The sequence below is a fragment of the Theobroma cacao genome, chromosome 6 (assembly GCF_053813885.1).
Source record: "Theobroma cacao isolate CCN51 chromosome 6, ASM5381388v1, whole genome shotgun sequence".
Classification (NCBI taxonomy): domain Eukaryota; kingdom Viridiplantae; phylum Streptophyta; class Magnoliopsida; order Malvales; family Malvaceae; genus Theobroma; species Theobroma cacao.
The window spans coordinates 29,207,056-29,227,292 of NC_142644.1; the positions used below are offsets into that span (position 1 = coordinate 29,207,056).

At 37.4% G+C, this 20,237-nt stretch overlaps 3 protein-coding genes across 12 annotated transcripts; 2 read left to right on the forward strand and 1 right to left on the reverse strand.

The window, feature by feature from the left end:
• Window positions 1-283: 283 nt before the first annotated feature.
• RLP4 (receptor like protein 4) lies at window positions 284-6,344 on the reverse strand. Its single transcript, XM_007025500.3, has 9 exons — window positions 6,061-6,344; window positions 4,147-5,202; window positions 3,848-3,995; window positions 2,905-2,976; window positions 2,559-2,630; window positions 1,856-1,927; window positions 1,702-1,779; window positions 1,345-1,526; window positions 284-1,058 (listed from the first exon to the last, which is right to left on the reverse strand). The coding sequence occupies exons 1-9, from the start codon at window positions 6,128-6,130 to the stop codon at window positions 937-939; spliced, it is 1,872 nt and encodes a 623-aa protein (XP_007025562.1). The 5' UTR covers window positions 6,131-6,344; the 3' UTR covers window positions 284-936.
• Window positions 6,345-10,608: 4,264 nt separating this feature from the next.
• Window positions 10,609-17,272, forward strand: FES1 (Zinc finger C-x8-C-x5-C-x3-H type family protein). Of its 7 annotated transcripts, none has more exons than XR_016027118.1 (8): window positions 10,609-10,872; window positions 12,030-12,507; window positions 12,629-12,864; window positions 12,941-14,397; window positions 14,627-15,157; window positions 15,340-15,420; window positions 16,457-16,821; window positions 16,956-17,272. XR_016027118.1 is itself a non-coding variant. In XM_018123217.2 (6 exons), exons 1-5 carry the CDS (start codon window positions 10,710-10,712, stop codon window positions 14,654-14,656), a joined length of 2,364 nt encoding a protein of 787 aa, XP_017978706.2. In that variant the 5' UTR covers window positions 10,609-10,709; the 3' UTR covers window positions 14,657-14,696; window positions 16,956-17,272. The 7 variants fall into 7 exon arrangements, 1 of the variants encoding a protein (XP_017978706.2); XR_016027119.1 differs by having other exon boundaries at window positions 16,533-16,821; XR_016027120.1 differs by having other exon boundaries at window positions 14,627-14,696.
• A 1,411-nt stretch (window positions 17,273-18,683) lies between these two features.
• Window positions 18,684-20,237, forward strand: LOC18596810 (auxin-repressed 12.5 kDa protein). Of its 4 annotated transcripts, none has more exons than XM_018123287.2 (4): window positions 18,684-18,943; window positions 19,056-19,263; window positions 19,542-19,646; window positions 19,818-20,237. In XM_018123287.2, the coding sequence occupies exons 1-3, from the start codon at window positions 18,838-18,840 to the stop codon at window positions 19,612-19,614; spliced, it is 387 nt and encodes a 128-aa protein (XP_017978776.1). In that variant the 5' UTR covers window positions 18,684-18,837; the 3' UTR covers window positions 19,615-19,646; window positions 19,818-20,237. The 4 variants fall into 4 exon arrangements, with proteins under 4 accessions (XP_017978776.1, XP_007025570.2, XP_017978778.1 ...); XM_007025508.3 differs by having other exon boundaries at window positions 18,689-18,943; window positions 19,050-19,263; XM_018123289.2 differs by lacking the exon at window positions 19,542-19,646 and having other exon boundaries at window positions 18,694-18,943.

Below are 20,237 nucleotides of genomic sequence, written 5' to 3' on the forward strand. Positions count from 1 at the left end.
AGTACAAAATGACAATAAATTACTGGGAGGATGGATTTTGGGTGAATTGGTGCAAAGCCCAACTGTGCACCCAGCTCAATTGAAATTTAGACGCATCCATCCCCAGTCCTATCCCACCCAAGCATAACGTCATTCCATACGGAATTTGACGTCAAAATTCAACTCCCTCAAAAAGTCAAAAACCGAAAATAAATTTATGTGCACGTCATTGAGATGTTGACAGTGTGTTCGGTCGACCAACATGCAGAACAAATTTCCTTCAACCACACAGCACAGTCAAACATCAAGTAAACCGCGACAACATTTCTGTGTAGATTTGTGGGACAAGAACATGGAAGGACCGGTTTTAAACCAGACCAGTTGCACATACACATTTGCTAACACTCTAAAAACTGACCGAGTCTCTTGAAAAAAGGAGAAAGAAAAACAAGAAATTTGAACATGTGAGAACCTATAAGAATGAATTCAAACGACTAAAATAAGCTTACACCTTTGAGTGTCCCCTGTTTCCTTTCTGCCATGACCTGATGAAGCCAGCAGACATCGGTTTCCTTTTGGAATTCACTATAGAGAAGGTTTGGGGTGGGGGAGGGGGGGACAAAGGCATTAGGTAAAACATATTAGGCTTTGTATATGCACTTGTTCTTCAATATGATACAACATTACTTTTTGCCAAAATTGATTGAAAAAGAATTTGAAGCAATGTACAAGATGGTTCACTTTGCTGCATCTAGTGTCAGTAGTGGGGTATCTAACCATTTAGGAGTGATTCTATAGGGCTTTTGCATCTTTTACCAGTCGAGATTTCCAACGGAAAGAATAGGCAGCATCATGAACTAAAGAAAGTGTGAGGGCCAAATCAACTAGGTTGGTTCGGCAATTCATGGACCTCAATAAATGAGAATCCAGCAACCCAAACAAGAAGCAGAGTATTAGTCATGATAGCAAGCTAGGTCCATTCTCAGCAGCAGTCCGAGCATGGCCATGATTATGATGTCTTGACATCTGGATATCATGCGATAATTGGGTCCTTGCTTTTGCATAGGGAGCACCTCTAGCTGCAAAAGAGAACAAACCATAAATATACAAGGAAAAGAAACCCAATAAATGTTGCTTGTGTGACAGTGTGTGTGTGTGTTTTTTCTGCTTTGCAAACTGTGATTTAACTTTTCATCCCATATTTGTGGTAAAAGGAGCAATTTTGCATGTGCTAATCACCAAAGGATGTCTCATGTTTAAACCAGTCCAAGGGATCTAATGCCAACAGTTTTAACATTCAAGCTAGTTATTAGGCCAAATCAAGTTGTTACATTTGTTATGAGATTTATCCTAATGGGTACTAACCTGCAATCTGTTGTGCTCGAAGAATATTCTGCCGCCTTTTCCACCAACACACTGAACAGATGACAAGAAGTAAGAAAGATAAAGATGCGCCAAATCCAATGCCAGCCTTTGCACCGGCAGAGAGGTGGGGTCCACATGTAGGTAGTCCAGGTATGCCACATAGACCAGCATTATCGGTAAAACTGCATGCAACTAGAGTAAGTATCTGGTATAGAACTTGCAACAACAGAAATGTACGTGCATGCTCTTGTTCTCATCTTATATAAGTATCTCTTTACTTATCATCACTACGTGGCAAGTTCATTCCTCATAGAGTTTACACTTCAGACCAACACTAATGAGATTCTGATAACATACTTGAAGCTAGCTCCATTCAAAAGCCTTCCTCCAAGTGCAGCTGGGACTCTTCCCGACAGAGAGTTGCCATTAAGATTTCTGCAAAATGACAACTTATATGAGACTCCTTTATATGCTCAGATTCCAGGGTTAAACAACCAGTTGAACATCTTACAGTTTGCGTAGTGCAGTCAACTGTCCTAGGCTTTCAGGAATTGAATCACTGAGGAAATTGTAGGAGAGATCCCTGCAATTTTTATTCAGACATCATATCAATAAGATGTATAAAGTTTATGGAAACATAAATGAATAGATTTGTGCTTTTCATAATCCTACATTAGACTTAAAATTCAACTTGTCCTTTGACAGAAGAACGTAAATATCTTGCATCCAAAGTTTAGCGTCCTTTCAAGCATGATGGCTATTGACAGAAGAATGTAACTAACAGATTCATCATTGATCTAGCAACATATTAGATTTGATGACTTATATCAAACCTAATGTCGCATGTTCATGCAGAAAATACTAACAAGGTTACATTCATTAAGTTCTACATTGTTTTAATCAATAGCACATCCACATTAAGTCCCAGATAACTTGGGAAATAAAAGTTCTAATGAATAAATGTTTTGGGTCCTTACATAAACTCATCCCACCACTGTAGTGTTTTTGTCTTTAAAAATGAAAGGGAACGAACAACTTAATCAGAATCTATCATTCATGGAGAAAATAGACAAAAGTTGTCCTATATATGAAAGTGACATAGCAGGTCCTAACAGTTAAAAGTTATCTCATTTAAAGAGTCTTGTATGTGAAATGTAGGAGTTAATACCATCAAAAGTATCTTCAAGGAGAACAAGAAATAATGCTACACTTACAGTACTTCTAAGCTGGTGACTGTTCCAAGTGACGATGGAATGGCCCCATGAATTGTGTTTCCACTCAAGTTTCTGTAGAAGCCAAGTACACCATAAACCAGAGAAACATATATATGGCCCATAGGAGGTTCATCTATTGTAAAATTTAAAATAAGTTCAAAATTGGCAACAGTTTGTGAAAGCAAACAAGGGCAAATAATTTTTGACAATGCTACTATATTACAAAGGTCTATAACAACAGACTGACGAGGCAGAAACAGAAACCTGTCCTTAGACCATGATTCATGCACAAAATAACAAATAAAAGCAACTGCAATGAAAGTGATGGAGAACTATTTGTACTTACAGGCTCTGCAGGTGATGTAGCTTAGATATGTCATTAGGCAAGAAACCCCTTAGACCTTGGTTGTCAAGACCACTGATCATGCAGAAATCAAAAGGCAATTACTTATAATATACCAATAAAACTAATGAAGACTCTGTATTTTAAGCTTTGCATGAATCTCATCATAAGGTTGCAATTAAAACATTTATATTCTAGGAAACATTTGCTATATGTAGACACGTTCACCCATACTAGGAAACACTTTCCGGTGCATTTAGTCATTCATGCATCCACAGTATCTAGAACTTTAGGAGTTACAGATGATGCAGAAATGAATAAAGCGGAGAAAATTCAGGCTGAATGGATTAGGGAAAACCAAATGGAAAGAGTATAGTAGGGAAACTAGATCAAATGGAAGCAGCTTCAACTTACACTTTCTTCTAATATCTAAACAAGCAGTGGTGTTAATAAATACTAATGCAAGATATGAGAGACCTTTTAGGGATAAATGAAGTGGTTGTGATAGAAGGCAAAAGACTTCAACACGGTTGTTGGGTGTGTACGTGTGTCTGTGTTTGTGTATATCACACATGTTCTCAGTATTTATTTGAACAAGATACCAACAAGCTAGAATGATAGGTTAAAGCTTAAGAATGCAAACTCTACAGCATGATAGCAAAAAGATGAAAAAAGTTTACATTAACAGCTTCCTTAAGGTGGATACTTGCATGCTCACTGGTTCTGTAGATTGTCTATGTTAGAATTCTCCTTTCTTTTTTTCATCGTTTTACTGAAAATTAAATATAAATAGGAGCTAGTATATCAAGAACAATTGAAGAGGCCATAGCATAGGCATCAGTTTCCTCCAAAAATATCATTATATGAACAGACGAAAATGGAAAAGACGAGACAATATGAAAACAATAATAAAACTCAAAGATAAGGCAAAAGATCAAGAACGTACAGGCCATCAATGAACCACTTGCTGCCAGATTTGTCAAAATGACAGTCTGCTCCACTCCATGGATGCTCCTTGGGAACACATGGGTCTCCATTCCACCCAAAACGATTAGGAAGCCCCAGTGCTTTCTTCAATGCCTGTAAAGCCCTAACTAGAATCAGGAATTATTAACAAGTTAGTAAGTTTCTACCACCTTCCAAAAAAGAACCTTGCTCATCAGCAGTGAAAAGAACAATTTCCAATACTGGGTCTTATCATATACAGCATAAACTGTCGGCAGAATTAATAGAATCAAGCATTACCTTCTTCTGGAGAAGTTTTGGACTCAGCAGCAATAACCTGAAAGACTTCAACGGCATTAAGGATAGCATGATTACCCGTTTTGGGGCGCAGGGTTATAGTCAGAGTCCTCCCACTAAGGGCAACAGTTGTGTTAAGCACAAGTGCAGTATAGCGGTCCCCACTCATGTCCACAACATCTATGTTTTCAAATACAGTGCCACCATTTATCAGCACATCAAATATCCTTTTCCCTGCACCACTGATTGAAGCATCAATCTCTGCAAAGTGTAACCATATTGAGTAGTTCTTATTGGGTTCCACATCAATTGTATAAGCCAAATCTGGCTGACTATCAGTACTAACAATTGCACTTTGGTAAAGGGCTTCTGGATAGAAGTTTGGTGCATCTGAAGCTTGTTTAATGCCACTTTCAGTTGATCTAGGTTCATCAGCATTTTGGCCAAAAGTCCTGATGGGTTGCCAAAATCTATCTCCACCCCAATGATCCCCACTGTAATCTTCATCAAATTTTGGCTTTGATGTGCCACAAGTCAATCTTGAAGTTGTTTTCAGGATTACACCTTTACCCCACTCTGGACCAAAATAGTATGCTCTATCATCAACTTGAAGAATTTCAATAGAAATAATTGCTGGATCTCCATGACCAGTGCTATGGAAGCAAATAGATACTGTGCCATCTAAAAGAAACACAAAGGCTTCAGCAAACACCTGGTCATCATGGCTAGTCCAACCTGATTTCAAAGAATGAATCAAGGTGCCTTCAACAGATACGTCAAATAGAGGCTCATTGTCAGAATCAGGCTGTGCAACTAATCCAAAGAAGACCCTAACAGAATAGTGTCCCTTTGGTACTCTCTTAATATTGTAGCAATTTTCTGGACCTTCAGATAGAGGGAAATAGCGAAGTGTTTTTAGCGGAGGAGTTACGAAACTTGGTCTTGTTGCATTGGCTGGAATTCCTCCTGTGTATGCAAAATCTTTGTACCAACGTGCATAGGTTGGAGGGGTTTGGACATTTTGACGAGCCCCACAGCTTATGCGCATAGCAAATGGTGCTGCAGTAAGAAAACATGACTAAGTTTTGTATCAAAAAACAACTAAATAAGAAGAAATTACAAGAAAAAAACATGAAAACCAAATACTCTCTTATTCACAAAATGTAAGCTACAATTCATTGCTGCAAAATAGGTAGTGCACATATGATAAGTTATTCCACCTGAAATCTCCACATTACTCTTTTTGTTTTCTTATTTCACAAGAAAAAGTTCGATTGCAATATAGTGTCATTTTACCAACATTCTGTAAGAGGCGATGACTCACAGCAGCATGTAGCAGACAAGCATACCTACAGAATCCACAACCAATCCATACCATTCCCCTGTTTGGCCATTGAAGAATTGTTTTCTTTCCTTTGCTTTGTTTAATTAATGTGTAGCTTAATTCCTTCATTACTTCCAGTCAAACGTCATACATAATATAAAAAACAATTAATTAAAATTTGCTCTCGATCATTTTCCTACATTTTCTCGCATTCAAAAAGGATCCAAACCGATCAACTACCTTCTTACTTTGATCCAGACACTTTTTAACTTGAAATTTCCACACATACAAAAAAAAAAAATTCATATGTCCCGATTTCGTTACTGTTGAGTCAATCTCACAACTCATCGACATCAACGCTAAACCAAAAGTTCATAATTCAGAAACCAGCCAATGGACAGAAGAAAAAATGAACCATAAACTCAATTATAGAAATCAAGACTCGTTTATAAGGAGCTCAATCAAAATGCAAATAATCTAACTATTGAAAAATACCAAACCGCCTCTCTAAGCAACCAGAAAACCAATCCAAACAACAAAATTAAATCACAAATTAAAAAAAAAAAAAGAGCAAAGCAGTAATGGAAGCTAACCAGGCCGAGCTGAAGATGAAGAAAGAGATAAAAAGAAAACGAGAAGCCATAAGAGAGTAAATCTCAGCATCTTTAGCTTAGCTTAAGCTTCGTTTTGCTTCCCCTTTGCTCTGCTTTTCTTTTTTTTTTCTTTTTCCTTCTTCCTCTATGGCCTCATTTCACATCCTCCCTATCTTTTTCTTTTTCTAGCTTTTAGGAGAGAGAGAGAGAGAGAGAGTGTGTGTGTGCCTGTGTTTTAGTATGTGCTGGGGACGTGCTTGCAGCAGAACAGTTGAAAATTTTTAATTTTTTCCTCATTAAGTTGACTCGTGAAACAGATTAGGTGATATTAATATACCAGTGAGCTTGATCAATCGTAATGGACCTTTTAATCGGACGGCGCTAAAAGGCGATAGACATATTTTCAGTCCACGTCGGAATTGCTAAGGTATTAATGGACGGTGAAGATTTAATAGGCGGGGCCCACTACATGTTACTGGTGGTGATGTAAGGGGAAGGCTGGGGGGGGTGGGGGGTTGGGAGGAGGTAGTTGCTATGTCCAATTACTTTTTCATTCTTTTTTTGCTATTTCCATGTAAGATATGCCATTGTCGAGCAGACGACAAAAGCCACGTGACGAGGCGAAGAGTGCAATCGCTCACGGGGAAAAATGGGAAAATTCGTTGGCTGATACATGAATTTACGTAAATAACCTTATAGGTTTATTTTTCGACTTCTGATCGGACGGTCGAAGCTGCTGGCCAGACAGAGAGTGGAGTAGTTTATTTTTCCAACTTTTTGACCTCTAAATATCCAGGCAAGAATTGGTGCGCAATCCGCGGAGTGTTCTGTGCCAAAAGTAAGCGTCAGGCAACTCAACTAAGAAGTCGGGTCAATTGCCACAATCTGGTTCTATCATTTTTTTTTTATGGAAAAAATAAATGAGGATTTCTTCCCCCCCCCCATTTATAAGCAATAGTTTGCTAGACTTCATTATTATAAATAAATGGTGTCTTCTGCATGGAAATTTGAAATTGTTTGCTGTTGAAATAATACGGTGACAATGGCATTGAATGCGTGTGTTAAATTTAAACCAACCAGTTCATTTAATGATGAACTTTGTTTGCATTTATGATATAATTGCTATTTTAATGGTAAATTAATTTTCCCTTTTTTAATCTTTAAAAGTAATATATATATATACACTCTAATACACTAACAAGATATATCTATTTATGCTTTTCTTTTAATTTTACATTTTACATTTCAATATTTTAAAAAGTTTTATTATAGTAAAAGCGCCAACCATATATAACCATCAATGCATTAACTATGTCTAACGCTTGCAATAATAAACAGTTAGATCTTAGAATTTGATGCTTTTAATGAGGACCTTGCTATTTGTGGGGCATTTAATAAGCATCAAATGTGGTTGGGTAAAGCAGTTGGTTTAATAACAACATACTATGAACAGAATAACACCTGCTATTTGATAATTTCGATTAAAGGTTTATATTTGATATTTGATATTTCATCCTAATATGAATTTTATATATTATCAGTAAATTAGATATTCTCATTTAATTAATTAATTAATATAAAAATTAAAAATCTTAAAGAATAAATTTTCTTTTGAATTTTGTAACTTTACATATTTATAAACTAACACTCTATAATTAAATGATAATATGTAGATACTAAAAATCGATGGCCCATCAAATATAAATAATTTAAATAATGAACAATCATGCATGTCGATAAAAATAATAATATTACTTTTAATAAAATAATTTCTTTACTGGTGTATTATTGGTAATGGCAAACGATGTTTGGTCTGTTTAGTTATGTGGATATATACATAACAATAGATTATAAATGGTTATGGAATTGACTCCCATGCATGCATGGACCACAAGAAATTTTGTCTAATTCGCCTTAGGACAATCACGAAATGAGGTAAAAGCAACCGAGCGTTTCCCCTTTTGCCTTTTTTTTTTTTTTTAACAATAATATGAAAGAGTATATAAAATACTAATAAGCTTGTAAACCAGTCTTATAATAAAGTAAGCAACAAATCTCCTCCCTTGTCCATGTTGCTTTTTATGGAATTGGAATGTGATGGACTTTGATTTACTGAACTTTAACAAGGAGGAGAGAGAGAGAGAGGGAGAGAACTCTGGTCTCGCTTTCCAAGCAGGTAGGCCTGGGGGTTTGGGTTAACACATGCTAGGCTTAACCATGACAGGTTTGCCTCCATGCTTGATTAAATTATATTTCAACATCAAAGCTAATAAAGTTCGTCATGTCAGTCTCCTGCTAGGCTGTGTATCTCTTGGGACTTTGGCTGCTTCCATTGAGTTCAGACTTCAGACAGCTAACTGTCCATTAAATTAATCGGATTGGGATCCCTTGGAATCTTTGATCTTTGTAGCAAACGCTATACTTTTGCGGATGATTGAAAGTTCCATTTTCCAAAATAAATTAAAAAAAGAAACAGAAGGATGACTTGTGGATGAAGTATGGCTCTTTATCTGTGGCCCAAACACAAGTACCGGCCTGTTAGACCTGTCTCCTAAACCGTACAGCAAGCAGGCAGCAGATAAGGGCTTGAACCCAATACAAGTTCCAATTTTTCTTAGATGTCGATCTTTTTAAAGTTGGCTTAACAAGCCATACATAATAGTAAGCAAGCCCTCCAAGTCCGATCAGCTTTCTCCTGGGAAATAAACTCCAATGGCGCGAAAACTACGTTGCTCCTCCATCTGATGAAAAAGGAAAAATCAAAAGTAGCAGCTAAAGATGGTTGGACTGCTGGTTTTCCTCTGAGTTATTTCTGTTCAATGCCAATCCAAATAATTTCCTGGAAAATCCATGTACTGTTTACTTCCTTCATTTGGATTCTTATTTATTTATTTTTGTGTAGAACTTTGGGATCCTTAATTAGTACACAAACAGTCATCCACGTGTTGGCCACCTTCTTTTTTTGGACTCTTACTTAGTCAGCAGAAAACCTTAGACCGTCGACCATGCATCAATTTCCAAATTGACTTGCATTACAAGTATAGTTAATCAGGAAGAACAATTCCAACCCCATGTTCTATTTAATACCGAACATAGTTATTATTGCGTCTTCATCATACGAGAAAATGTCAAGCCCTCCTGCTGGCATAAACAGGAGCTGGTTCAGATATTTCCAGTTCGAAGAAAGCAAGGATTCCCCAAGCCAAGCACGGAATGATCTTCTCGTAGTGTTCACTCTAATCGCTACGGTAACATTTCAAGCAGGAGTCACTCCTCCAGGAGGGGTCTGGCAAGATGATACGAATGGAAGCGACCGTGCAGGAAGAGCAATCTATGCATCTCAGCCAGGAGCGTTTTACGTTTTCTTGATATCCAACACCGTAGCTTTTGCCACGTCGATATTCGTTATCGTCTCCCTCACCCACAGGTTCCCTTTCCAACTTGAGATACGGGTTGCTGCTGCTTCCATGCTTGCGACTTATGCTTCTGCGATCTTCGCTATCACCCCCGAAGAAGTGCATTTCCGCTACGTTTTGATTGCTGTCGTCGTGCCATTTGTGCTGAGGTTTTTGGTTCATATGTTCACCAAGTTTACAAACAGATCACGACAAAATCCATCTCAATTTTTAGAATTCGAAATTCCTTACGTGGAAACACAAGTTCATAGATTGAGTGTAGCTGATAATGTTTGTGAAAAGTAATTCAAAGTTTAATAATTCTTTATATGTAGAAAAAGGAAAAAATAACCTTATATGTATGAACAATATATTAGAAATAAAAGTTTTAAGAGTTATTTATTTTAAGATTTTTTTTAATATAATCATTGAATTAAGATACAAAATTATTAATTATTCTTTTAAACTGACCGTCTCATCTATCCATAGAAAATTCTTCCTCTCCGATCCTTTGTCCACCTTACATTTAAGAACCATCTCCTAGGATTGAGCGATCTTTGTTGACTTTGGAGCTACATAAAACAAGCAAATCACAATTTTCATTTCATAAACCTTATTTTGATTTCAAAGATATGGATAATGTAATTTCTAAATTCTAAATATTGTTAAGAGATCTCTTGAGAAATATTAAAAATATCAATTATAATTTTTAAATAACAATCTCGTGTTGACTTAAATAATTAATATGATGAAATTTGAATAATAATTTATGTCTTTTCTTATTTTGAAAGGATTTTGTATTTGATCATTCATATTTTCCTCTACTTTTTAATGAGAAAAGAGAGAATTATTTACTTTAAATCTCCTTACATCTTATTTAAAATTAAATAAAAATGTAGAAACACCCATACCGAGTGATAAAATAGTGAAATTAAATTAAAGTTTTTTTCTTTTAAAATTTTTTTTCAATTTCTTCAAGTACTTAAACCCAAATTAAGGCCCAAAGACCATGGTCCAAATCTTTGCAAGGCTGAAGCCAGAGCTCAATAACTAATCTTTCGAGCACGCACTAATAGAAGCGCGTGGAGAAGAAGCTAGTGGGGTCCTCATCCAAGTGATAATCCACCTCCAGATGGCAAAAAGATGAATAAAAATCACACTCTTTGAGTGCGCAGCTCAGCATCGCATCATCACCTTTGTCTCCCTCCCTTTCTTCCTTTTACGACCCCGTTAAAAATACCCAGCCCAGCCCCAATGCCTCTGTCAACATCCGCCGTTGTTGCACGCGCCCAGAAGGACGATGAAAGACGCGCCACCTCGACCACCGAGCGAGAAATCAACAGCTCCGATATGGAAATCGACGACAACGACGACGATGAAGAAGAAGGGGATTTGCAAGGGTCTTCGAATCGAAACGGTTCGTCAATCGTAAACCATTGACTGGTTGATTGATTAATTCTGAACGTTGATCGTGTATGGATGATGATGATGGTGATGATGATGATATCCTTGTTTCTTGTTTTATGACATTTGAGTCTTGTAAGAGGAGATTAAGTGTTTGCATGTATTGGCCTTAGAAGATAATAGCTACAAGAGGAGCAAAGGATATAAAAACATTAATTCTCAATGTTGGACGAAAGGTTTAATGATTTTGTACACGATAAAAAGAGTCAGAATCTTTTTATGAGTATTCAACAACTATATTGGTTTTCAATTGGGGCTAGCTAAGTATCTTAGTATTCAAGGTTCATATGATTCTTATTCATCAACCTCAGGCTTGTCTTCCACTGCATTTTGAGTTTTAAATTATAAACACTAATCGATGAGCTGAGCTGTGCTGCGGCTTGTCAATTACTGGAAAAGCAATATGTGGATCATTGAACCCACTTGGAAAATTTACATGTGCCTACTCCCATCACGTAGTGGTTATTGAATTACCTTTACGAATCTTTAGACTTGGATTTCTGATAGAAAATCATGGAGGGGATGTTTGTGAGATGAGGAACTTCCTCTCTTCTTTTTGAGGCAGTCTTGGTTGATATATTTAGAGAAAAACGTCTGATGGCATCTATGCTGTACGAATGCCATTTCGCATTGGCAAAAAAGACTTCAACTGGTTGTTTCCTTTAGAGGTCATGATTCCGGTCTAGCATGCCTAGCATGTGATTGGTTGTTTCTATTCCTGCTACCTTTAATGAAGTCCGTTTAGTCCTAGAAATGTCGTACCCATATTTTAGTTTACAATTAGCGATAACATACTGTTATACAATGTTGCTGACTTCTCTCTATTGTAGGGCTTGTTCTTTGGTGCTTTATGCTTGTTGTGTTAGCATCAGCTCAATTGGTCTATCTTTCACTTGTTTCTGCAGTACTGCAATGAAGCAGCAGTGCAGATACCTCAATTTATTTTCTTTTTCCCTTGGCTTGGAAATTGAATGTTAGTCTTCAGATTATAAGAAAACAAAATATAATTCCCAGACGTCATCGTTTGTAGGATCTGATCAAGTACTTTTTCATAATGTGACCTTAAATTTTGTTTACGCGTCATCTTGATTGAGTTTTTCTTCCATGTAGATGCTAGTAATATTATGGAGTCCAAGGGGCATAATGGATGCCTAGAATCAGGTTCTTTTAGTCCTGGAAAGTCTGAAACAAGGGTACCATCTAAAAGCCTTGCCTTTTCAAGTCTTCTAAATGAGCCATTGAAGACTCAAAAGGAGGATATATGCGCGAACTATGAGGATTCCAAGTATCCAATATCTGGAAAACAGCCTGCAAAAGAAAAGGCAACTCAACAGGATGTGGTTAGTGAAAAAGATGCTCGAGTCATCTTACAAAGAAAAGCCCCTGAAGACCACTGTGAACAGCAAAGTAATAGCAAGAGTCATTCGGTTATCGGTGAGATACATTCCAGTGTTGCTGGCAAAGAGGTAGTCATTACAATCCCGGTCAGATATCACTCTGGAGGAGTTAATGATGTTAAAGGTTTTAAGGAAAAAAGTAAGCAAATGAACTTGCAATCAGATGATGATAAGAGGAGGATTAAATCAAGGTGTGGTGATACCTATATGCCTTTATAACATAGATTGAATCTAAGCTGCTTGTTATGTCCTCTTTGCCAGTAAATTTCTACCTTCCCAAGATTATACATCTATTAATTTTCTAATCAATAGGTTTTACAGATCCGCTGCTCCTCAGACTAGTACTGGAAGTCTGTCCCCTGGTGCTGAGTTGGATAGTGGGAGCAAACGCCCTGCACTTATCTGTGACTTTTTTGCTAGAGGGTGGTGTATCAAAGGAAGTTCATGTAGATTTCTTCACATAAAAGATAGTGGGAATAATCCTAGACAACAGCCTGAGGTAGATGTAGCTACAGCTGATGCGAAAGGAGCTGTTCAGCTTGATGAAGGTACAAAATATTTCCTGTTTTTATGGATGATCCAGAACCTCTCTACAATGATATTCTAATAAGCACCTTGCATCAGGTTTTGATAATGCTGCTGAAAGATCCAGCTCACCTGGTTCTACTGATACACTGCCTTCATCAGTTAAAAATAAGACTGCATTGTCTTCTCATTTCTTTTCAGAAAGAGTCCTGCCATCCGGACATGATGAAAACCAAAGGTTGCATCCATTTCATGAAATTAATAAGTTCCCTTTACTCCAGAGTAAGGATAAATTAATGGGCACTTCCCCTGCCTCTCAGCAATTTTCTGCATCCATAGATGATTTGGGACCATCTAAGGATGTAAGACAAAATAGTATAGGTCAGAATTTGCCTGCTGATAGTTATACCAAGCCTGCTTCACTGAGTGACAGAGGTAGTTCTACCTTCAGAAATAGTTTTCTTCCTGAGTATAGATCTTCATTAAGTGGCTCAGTTACATCATTGGGCATTACATATAGTGAAAATCGATCTTATCGTGTCTCAACATGGATGGGATCATTTCCTTTTGGTTCTTCTTTGAGTGCATGCTCTTTGGGTGCTCAAAAGGTGCTGGACGGTGACAGAGAGCATCATACTTCCAGACTGTCTTCTTTGCTGCAAAGCTCTTCTCCCTTCTCCAGGTCTGAACCAGACAACTTTCCTCTGAATGATATTGCCAGGGATCCGTTGCACGTTACTGATTTTAGAATAAAAATTTCTTCAGATGATTGGGAACCATCAGTACCTTTTCGACCATCCTTTTTTGTCACTTCTAGCATATCACCCCCACGAGGCCAGTACAATCCTCTTTGTGATAGCATTGATATGTCCAATGCAGGAAAGAGGTCTCTTAAATTTTCTTTCTCTAGTCAAGGTCCATCCCTCCTGAATGTAGCATATCCACCAACATATGGTGATTCTGCATCAACAGGGCCAGTGGTCACTGAATGTAATGGTGATAAAAAAATTGCATCTTGTCATAATAGATACCCTGAAAGTTTGTTCAACAACAATTGCCACAACTCTGGAAAAGATTCGCTCACAACTGATGCAAATGATGGGACTTCTGCAGCTGACATGCAAAATGGAACACTGGTTAAAGAAGAGATTTCCTCAGTTGCCTCTCATGTCAAAGACATTTCTAAGGCAAATAAAATTGATACTGATCTTGATGGTAGACATCAAAGAGATGGGTCTAGATGCAAAAAAGACTTAAAAGTAGACAGGGTTAGAGAAAAGAATGAAATAGAGGTTGAGCATAAGGCAGATGGGGATCCACAGAAAGAGTCAAAAGCAATGAAGCATTTCCGTGCTGCTCTTGTAGATTTAATTAAAGAACTGTTGAAACCAACTTGGCGTGAGGGTCATCTCAATAGAGATGCTCATAACACAATAGTCAAAAAAGCAGTTGACAAGGTTCTTGGCACTGTACAACCTCATCAAATTCCAATCACCTTTGAATCAGTTAAGCAGTATCTTTCTTCATCCCAACCAAAAATAGCAAAGCTTGTTCAGGTGAGAGGCTTTGATTTGAGAGCTAGAATATACTAGGCAAGATCTAAATTTAAAATTGTGTTGTTACTTAAACCAGTCCCCACCCTACCCCTTTTCTCCAATCAAAAAAAAGATTTTTTAAAGAGTGAATATTGCTTTTTTCCATCAATTAAGTGTACTAGTATTTAGTATTTGTACCTTTTTAGTGTTATTCATTCATCGAATTGACACTGGTTCTTCTATTTTGTAGGGATATGTTGATAAATACAGCAAATCTTGAGATGCTAGGCAGAATGCTTATGTATTTGTACATAAATACGGCAAGTCCTAAACAATTTGTTTGACGCTATGTTCAACATATTAAACTGAGCATCATTGAAGTGTTGGGATTTTTCTCCTGAAATTTTTTCACAAATTATATTTTTGTTTCCATTATTAGATGCATGTTGAAAAAATTTCTACAACATATGTACCTTACTAATAGTTGGTACAGTCTAAAAGAGTATGTTAACCTTCTTGGCCTGCATGTTGGGAATTCTCCTAAGGAGCTTGAGTTAAGCTTTCTATTAGTCCAATGGAACAGTTAATTGCAATTTTATGCTTAACTGATTGTGTTTGAGTTGGACTTATGTAAGATCACTTAAACGTTTTCTGTTAATGGGACTCCCTAGCAGCTAGTCTTGAACTCAGCTTTTCAACATGTTTTATGGGTATAAGGTATGAGTTGTAAAAATTTTTGAACTCATTCCATAGTACCGTGGAGTTTTTCGGTAAACTTTAGGTGAGTTTTAATGTTGAACTTCAGCTTTTGTGGTTCTAATAATATGAATATTGATATTTATGGTATCTTATACTTTAGGATTATGGATCAAGCTGGTGTAAAATATCGGGCAGTTTTATGGCAGTTTACTTCTGCTTGATCATCTTTATGGCTTATCTTGCTCTGTTATCTTTGGTTTTCAGATTTCTGTTTTTACTGATGATATGTGCATATTGCTTCTCTACATTGTTGCCACACTTGTAGAAGGAGATCTACTGAGATAGGTACTCATATCATATTGCTTAAGGCTTACCTTTTCTTTAGTGATTTAATATAGACATCCCTAAGCATTTGCTTTAAATTTTTGCGCCTCCCCCTGATGATTTTGCTGTTATAAGTTTGCCTAAATAATGTTGTGGCTTACATCACTATAGGTACTACTAGAATGGCTTCAAAATTCATAGGTCAGGTTTTATGTGATTAAAGCAAAAAATAAAATGACTTTTTGCTACTGATTTATAGAACGCTTTATCCTGTAATTTTTCCTTTTATTAAGGTTTGAATGAGAATTGGATTTGCGAATAGACTATTGTGTGAAGTAATGTGTCAAAGTCTATTATAAGACTTTCTGTACAACTTAATATGCATTCCATTAAGGTGAAAGATACCCTCTCATAGGGATATCTGCTTAATTTAGAAAACTATGGTCATTGACACCTGGAAACTCTTGGGAAAGCTATCTCCAAATTTTGCTTCTGACTGCCCGTGTGATTTTCTTTAGAATGCCGTAATTTATGTTGTCAAGTTGTTTAGGCTTGGATATTAATGGAGTTGTTAGGGTGAGAGAGACTGGCAACTTTAGTGAACTTATGCAAAAATAGTAGGTTAAGAATACAGCTATCTAGTGATGCAGTGACCATTTAGTTCTATAACTACATAGTAGAATATCATTTGTTTTGAGAAAAGTAAAACCTCTGTATGTAACTTTATTCAACTATTCTAACCCTAAAAATCTTGGTTGTTTCTGACAACTCTTTTGCCTCAGGTGGCAAATTCAATTTTGAAATATTTCAAAAGAAAGAATAGACTTGCATTAATTTAACTTGGTACTTTCTTGTGGCACGGTATGTGCTTTCATTGTTGGCCTCACTGCATGGCATTCCCTGCATGGGGAAACAAATGATTGGAATAATTTCTGGCCAAACCAAGATCTCGAAGAAGTGCTCCCCTTTTTAACTTGATTTATCACTTTTCGGTTTGATCTATGAGAATCTTTTGAATGATTGGCATGGTTGCCAATTGGCATCTTGCTACTGCCAGGAGATGCTGGTCGTAACTGTTTGTTGCCTGGCTTCTTGGCTGCCTGAGATTGTCCTGATTTCAGTAAGAATTCTAGTGGCAGGAGATGACTATCAGAGATTACCATGTCAGGATGGGAATTTTTCAAGTTGTGAGGACTTGTACCCGAAACAAACTCAAACTCTTGGTCATCTTTGTTGTTCTGGTACGCTCTGTTGGGAGGAGACTTAGATTGCTGATCTTGAATACAAACAAGGCCAGAAAAGGAGAGAGAGTTAAGCGAACTGCTATCAGCTGCAACATCCATGGAAATCTTGTTTTGCATGTGGGTTCCCATTGATTTTGTTGTCAATACGTCTCAGGGTGTCCAAAGCTTATATACACAGGTTCCATGGGATATTTTGATCAACCTTATTGTTATGATCTGTTTGTTTTTGCTTTAATCTTTTGCTTGCTTTGACTGTTTTGGTATCAACTAATTGTAAAATTCTGATTTGTACTAAATTTTTATTTGCTATAGGATTAGCAGTTCTGATAAAAGCAGACAAAGTGTGCATTGTTTCATCAGTTAAAACTTGAGGGAATCGATCGGCTGCGAAGGGTAAGGCAATCCGATCTTTCTAAGGCAGGGTACTGCATCCATACATGCAAGTGCAGCCTCTGTTATATTTTGTTGGGTGGATTTACCAATGAAGCAGGTGAAGTAAAATAATGAACCTATGTCTCTTGTTCTTAGATCTTAATGAATTGTAAACGATTCTGTTCTGATGTTTTTTGATTGGGAGACATTCTTTCGCTGCTGGTATCAACGAGGAAAACATATCGATTGCTTTCAAATGACGACCTTCGAAATGATAAAAGAGCGGTGAGCTGTTTTTGTTTATTAATATATGCCAAACGTCGTTGTCTTAATGACCTATGCCATATGTGATTGGTTGGTTTTCCAACCATGGTTGGATTCTCCAACAGATTGAGAAATGATAAATTCGATCCGAACAGGCGGAAACCCTGTTCTATTTTGATGGCATTATTTTCCCAAGAATCAAGAACAACCTCGTATTTGAGTTCTGGGCTGTAGCCGCGTGGGTTTCATAGCTAACCATTCTAATTCTCCTGATTTGGGCTGTTTTGCTTTCCCTCCGTTTTCGTAGCTTCTGTCAATCGCGCTACTAGGTAAGTTTCTAATCACTCCCGCCCATTGATCTGGCGAGGTCTGAGTAACATGTTGGCATGATGATCAAGTAGATAATGGTTTCAACATAATTTTAGTTTTCATTTGGTTCGATATATTGATTGGTCCTAATATTAGTCTGAAATTCGTGGTGGATCTAAGAGTTTACATTAGAATAGTTAAAGAATAATCATACAAAGTAATAAATCGGATTAATTATTTGATTCGGTTATCTTCTCTGTCACCATCTTCGATCCGTCTTTGTTTGACACTAACATTAAATCTGATTAGTCAGATGATAAGAACAAGATACGGTACGCATTGTCCACCTTTTTTTTTTTTTTTTTCTGAATTTTGATAGCAAAAGAAGGGGTAAAATAAAAGAGAACATTGCGGACAATATTTCATTCCGAAAGATTTAGTCTAGAAAAATAACATCCTTTAAGACAAAAGCCACCTCCTGGATGCTGATTTGAACGCATGGTAAGTAGACCTCAAAGAACATTGCTTAATCCTCTTGAGTAAAAACATCAGACCTTCAGATTCAATGTCCCAGATCCTTCCAATGCCACAATCAATCCCCATTAACAAAAGACAACCCTTTGGCTTCTGGTCTCACCAACTTTAAAAGCAGTAAAATATCAAATCATCAAATCAACTTTAGTCATCAGATTTTATCTTCAAAAAAAAAAAAAAAACCCTTCAGTCATCAGATTAAAATAATCCTGTCGAGCATCGTAATAAAACGGAAATTAGTGGAAATCCCATGATCAAAGGGATGGGACCTACGTGTCACTCTTCGAACACATGACTGCCATTTCTATGGGCGCCAAATGATGGCTCTGAAGAGTAGGACAAACATTTGTATCTAAGTGTTACACTTGTAAAGCAACCCCAAAACCTACTACTCTCTCATCAGATCTAATAGTAGATATTATTTTGCGGGCCCTTCCTCTACTCACTCCTCATCCTTATCCATCCCTTTGAATGTATGTCCACTCTTCAATTTCCTATTGGCAATATTCATTCAACATTACATTAGTTAATCTTGTATAAACTACACTATAATTAACATTGGAAAAAGGAAAAATTAAAAAAAAATTATTGGCGTGAGAGAGATATTTCAGCTAAACCTTCATCTATATATGACCAAATAGAGCCATCCGCCAAAAACATTACTGAGAGGAGAAATCAGCAGAGAAAAAGAAAAAAGAAAAAGAGCAAGCGAAAAATGGTCCTCCTAGAGAAGCTTTGGGATGATGTAGTGGCCGGGCCTCAACCAGAACGTGGTCTTGGCCGGCTTAGAAAGATCACCACCCAGCCCTTGACCATCAAAGGTAAAACTCAGGCACAAGCTTGCATGCATTTGATTTAATTTGAGAAGGAACTTCAATCCATGCACATGGTTAATTTAGCGCGACTCTGAGTTAATCTTTTGGTTAGATGAAGGAGAAGGGAGCAAGTATCAGAGGTCGATGTCGATGCCGGCGACTCCTGGGACACCAGCGACTCCGGTGACACCGACGACGCCGGTGTCAGCGCGTAAGGAGAACGTCTGGAGGAGCGTGTTCCATCCGGGTAGCAACCTTGCTACTAAAAGCATTGGTGCTGAGGTTTTCGACAAGCCACAGCCCAACTCTCCAACCGTCTATGACTGGTACGTACAGAGTCTCCTTTTCTATTCTTTTTTCCCCCCAATCACCTGCATGCATGGATATACGCTGGCGCGCCGCACGCGATCTAGCTTTTGGGGCTGGTGATCCACTTACCCATCTATTTGGTTGCTGAGAAAATGAATCAAAATCATAGCATCTCTCTATATACAAATACTGTATATCTAGTTCTTTTTCTTTTCGATCAAATTAAGAATTTAAAAGAAAAACAGAAGCCTCAAAGAGTTTCTATTTTCTTTTTGTTTTTCTAACGTTTTCTCAGCAACCAAACGGAGGTTCAGAGTCAGAGAAGGAAGGAAAACTTGGCTATTTGTTTGGTAGCTGCGTGGAAATAATTCTTTTGAGTAGACACCCTTGTGCTCATATGGTATAACACTGTGCTGTATTATTTACACTAATCCTTTTATTTTCCTCTGTATAATATAAAGTTAGATTTTTAATCATTCTCATGATGATTCTGAATCGAAGGGTGTGGATCTAATTTCTGGGTATCAACTAAATTGTACTAAGATCAAGTTGGTCGGATTTGATGACACAGGCTTTACAGTGGGGAGACGAGGAGCAAGCATCACCGCTGATTGGCTGGTGATCATGACAAGGCAGCTAGCGGAAAGGCTTTGCCTTTAACCAGGGGTTGCATGTAAATAGCGTCTTTTCCCAGTTTCGGATGTCCCACGTGTCCTTGTTTTGGTCGTGTTTGTCATTACGTGTCCTAAGTAGATGTTAAGAGCTGACTAAAGCTTTAGCCGCCCTTCCTCCTTTTTTGTGAGTAATGCCTAAGGTTTGTGGAATGGTGCTTGCTCAAACGCTACAGCCCCCACGGTGTCTAGGTGATCTTTGGTCATTCAAGATCCGGCCGTGAGCGGCGGCGATGGTAATGAGCTACTCTTATTATTATTATTTGAATAAATAAATTTAAGGGTATTGTATTATGTGAATAAATATGTTATTTAATTAA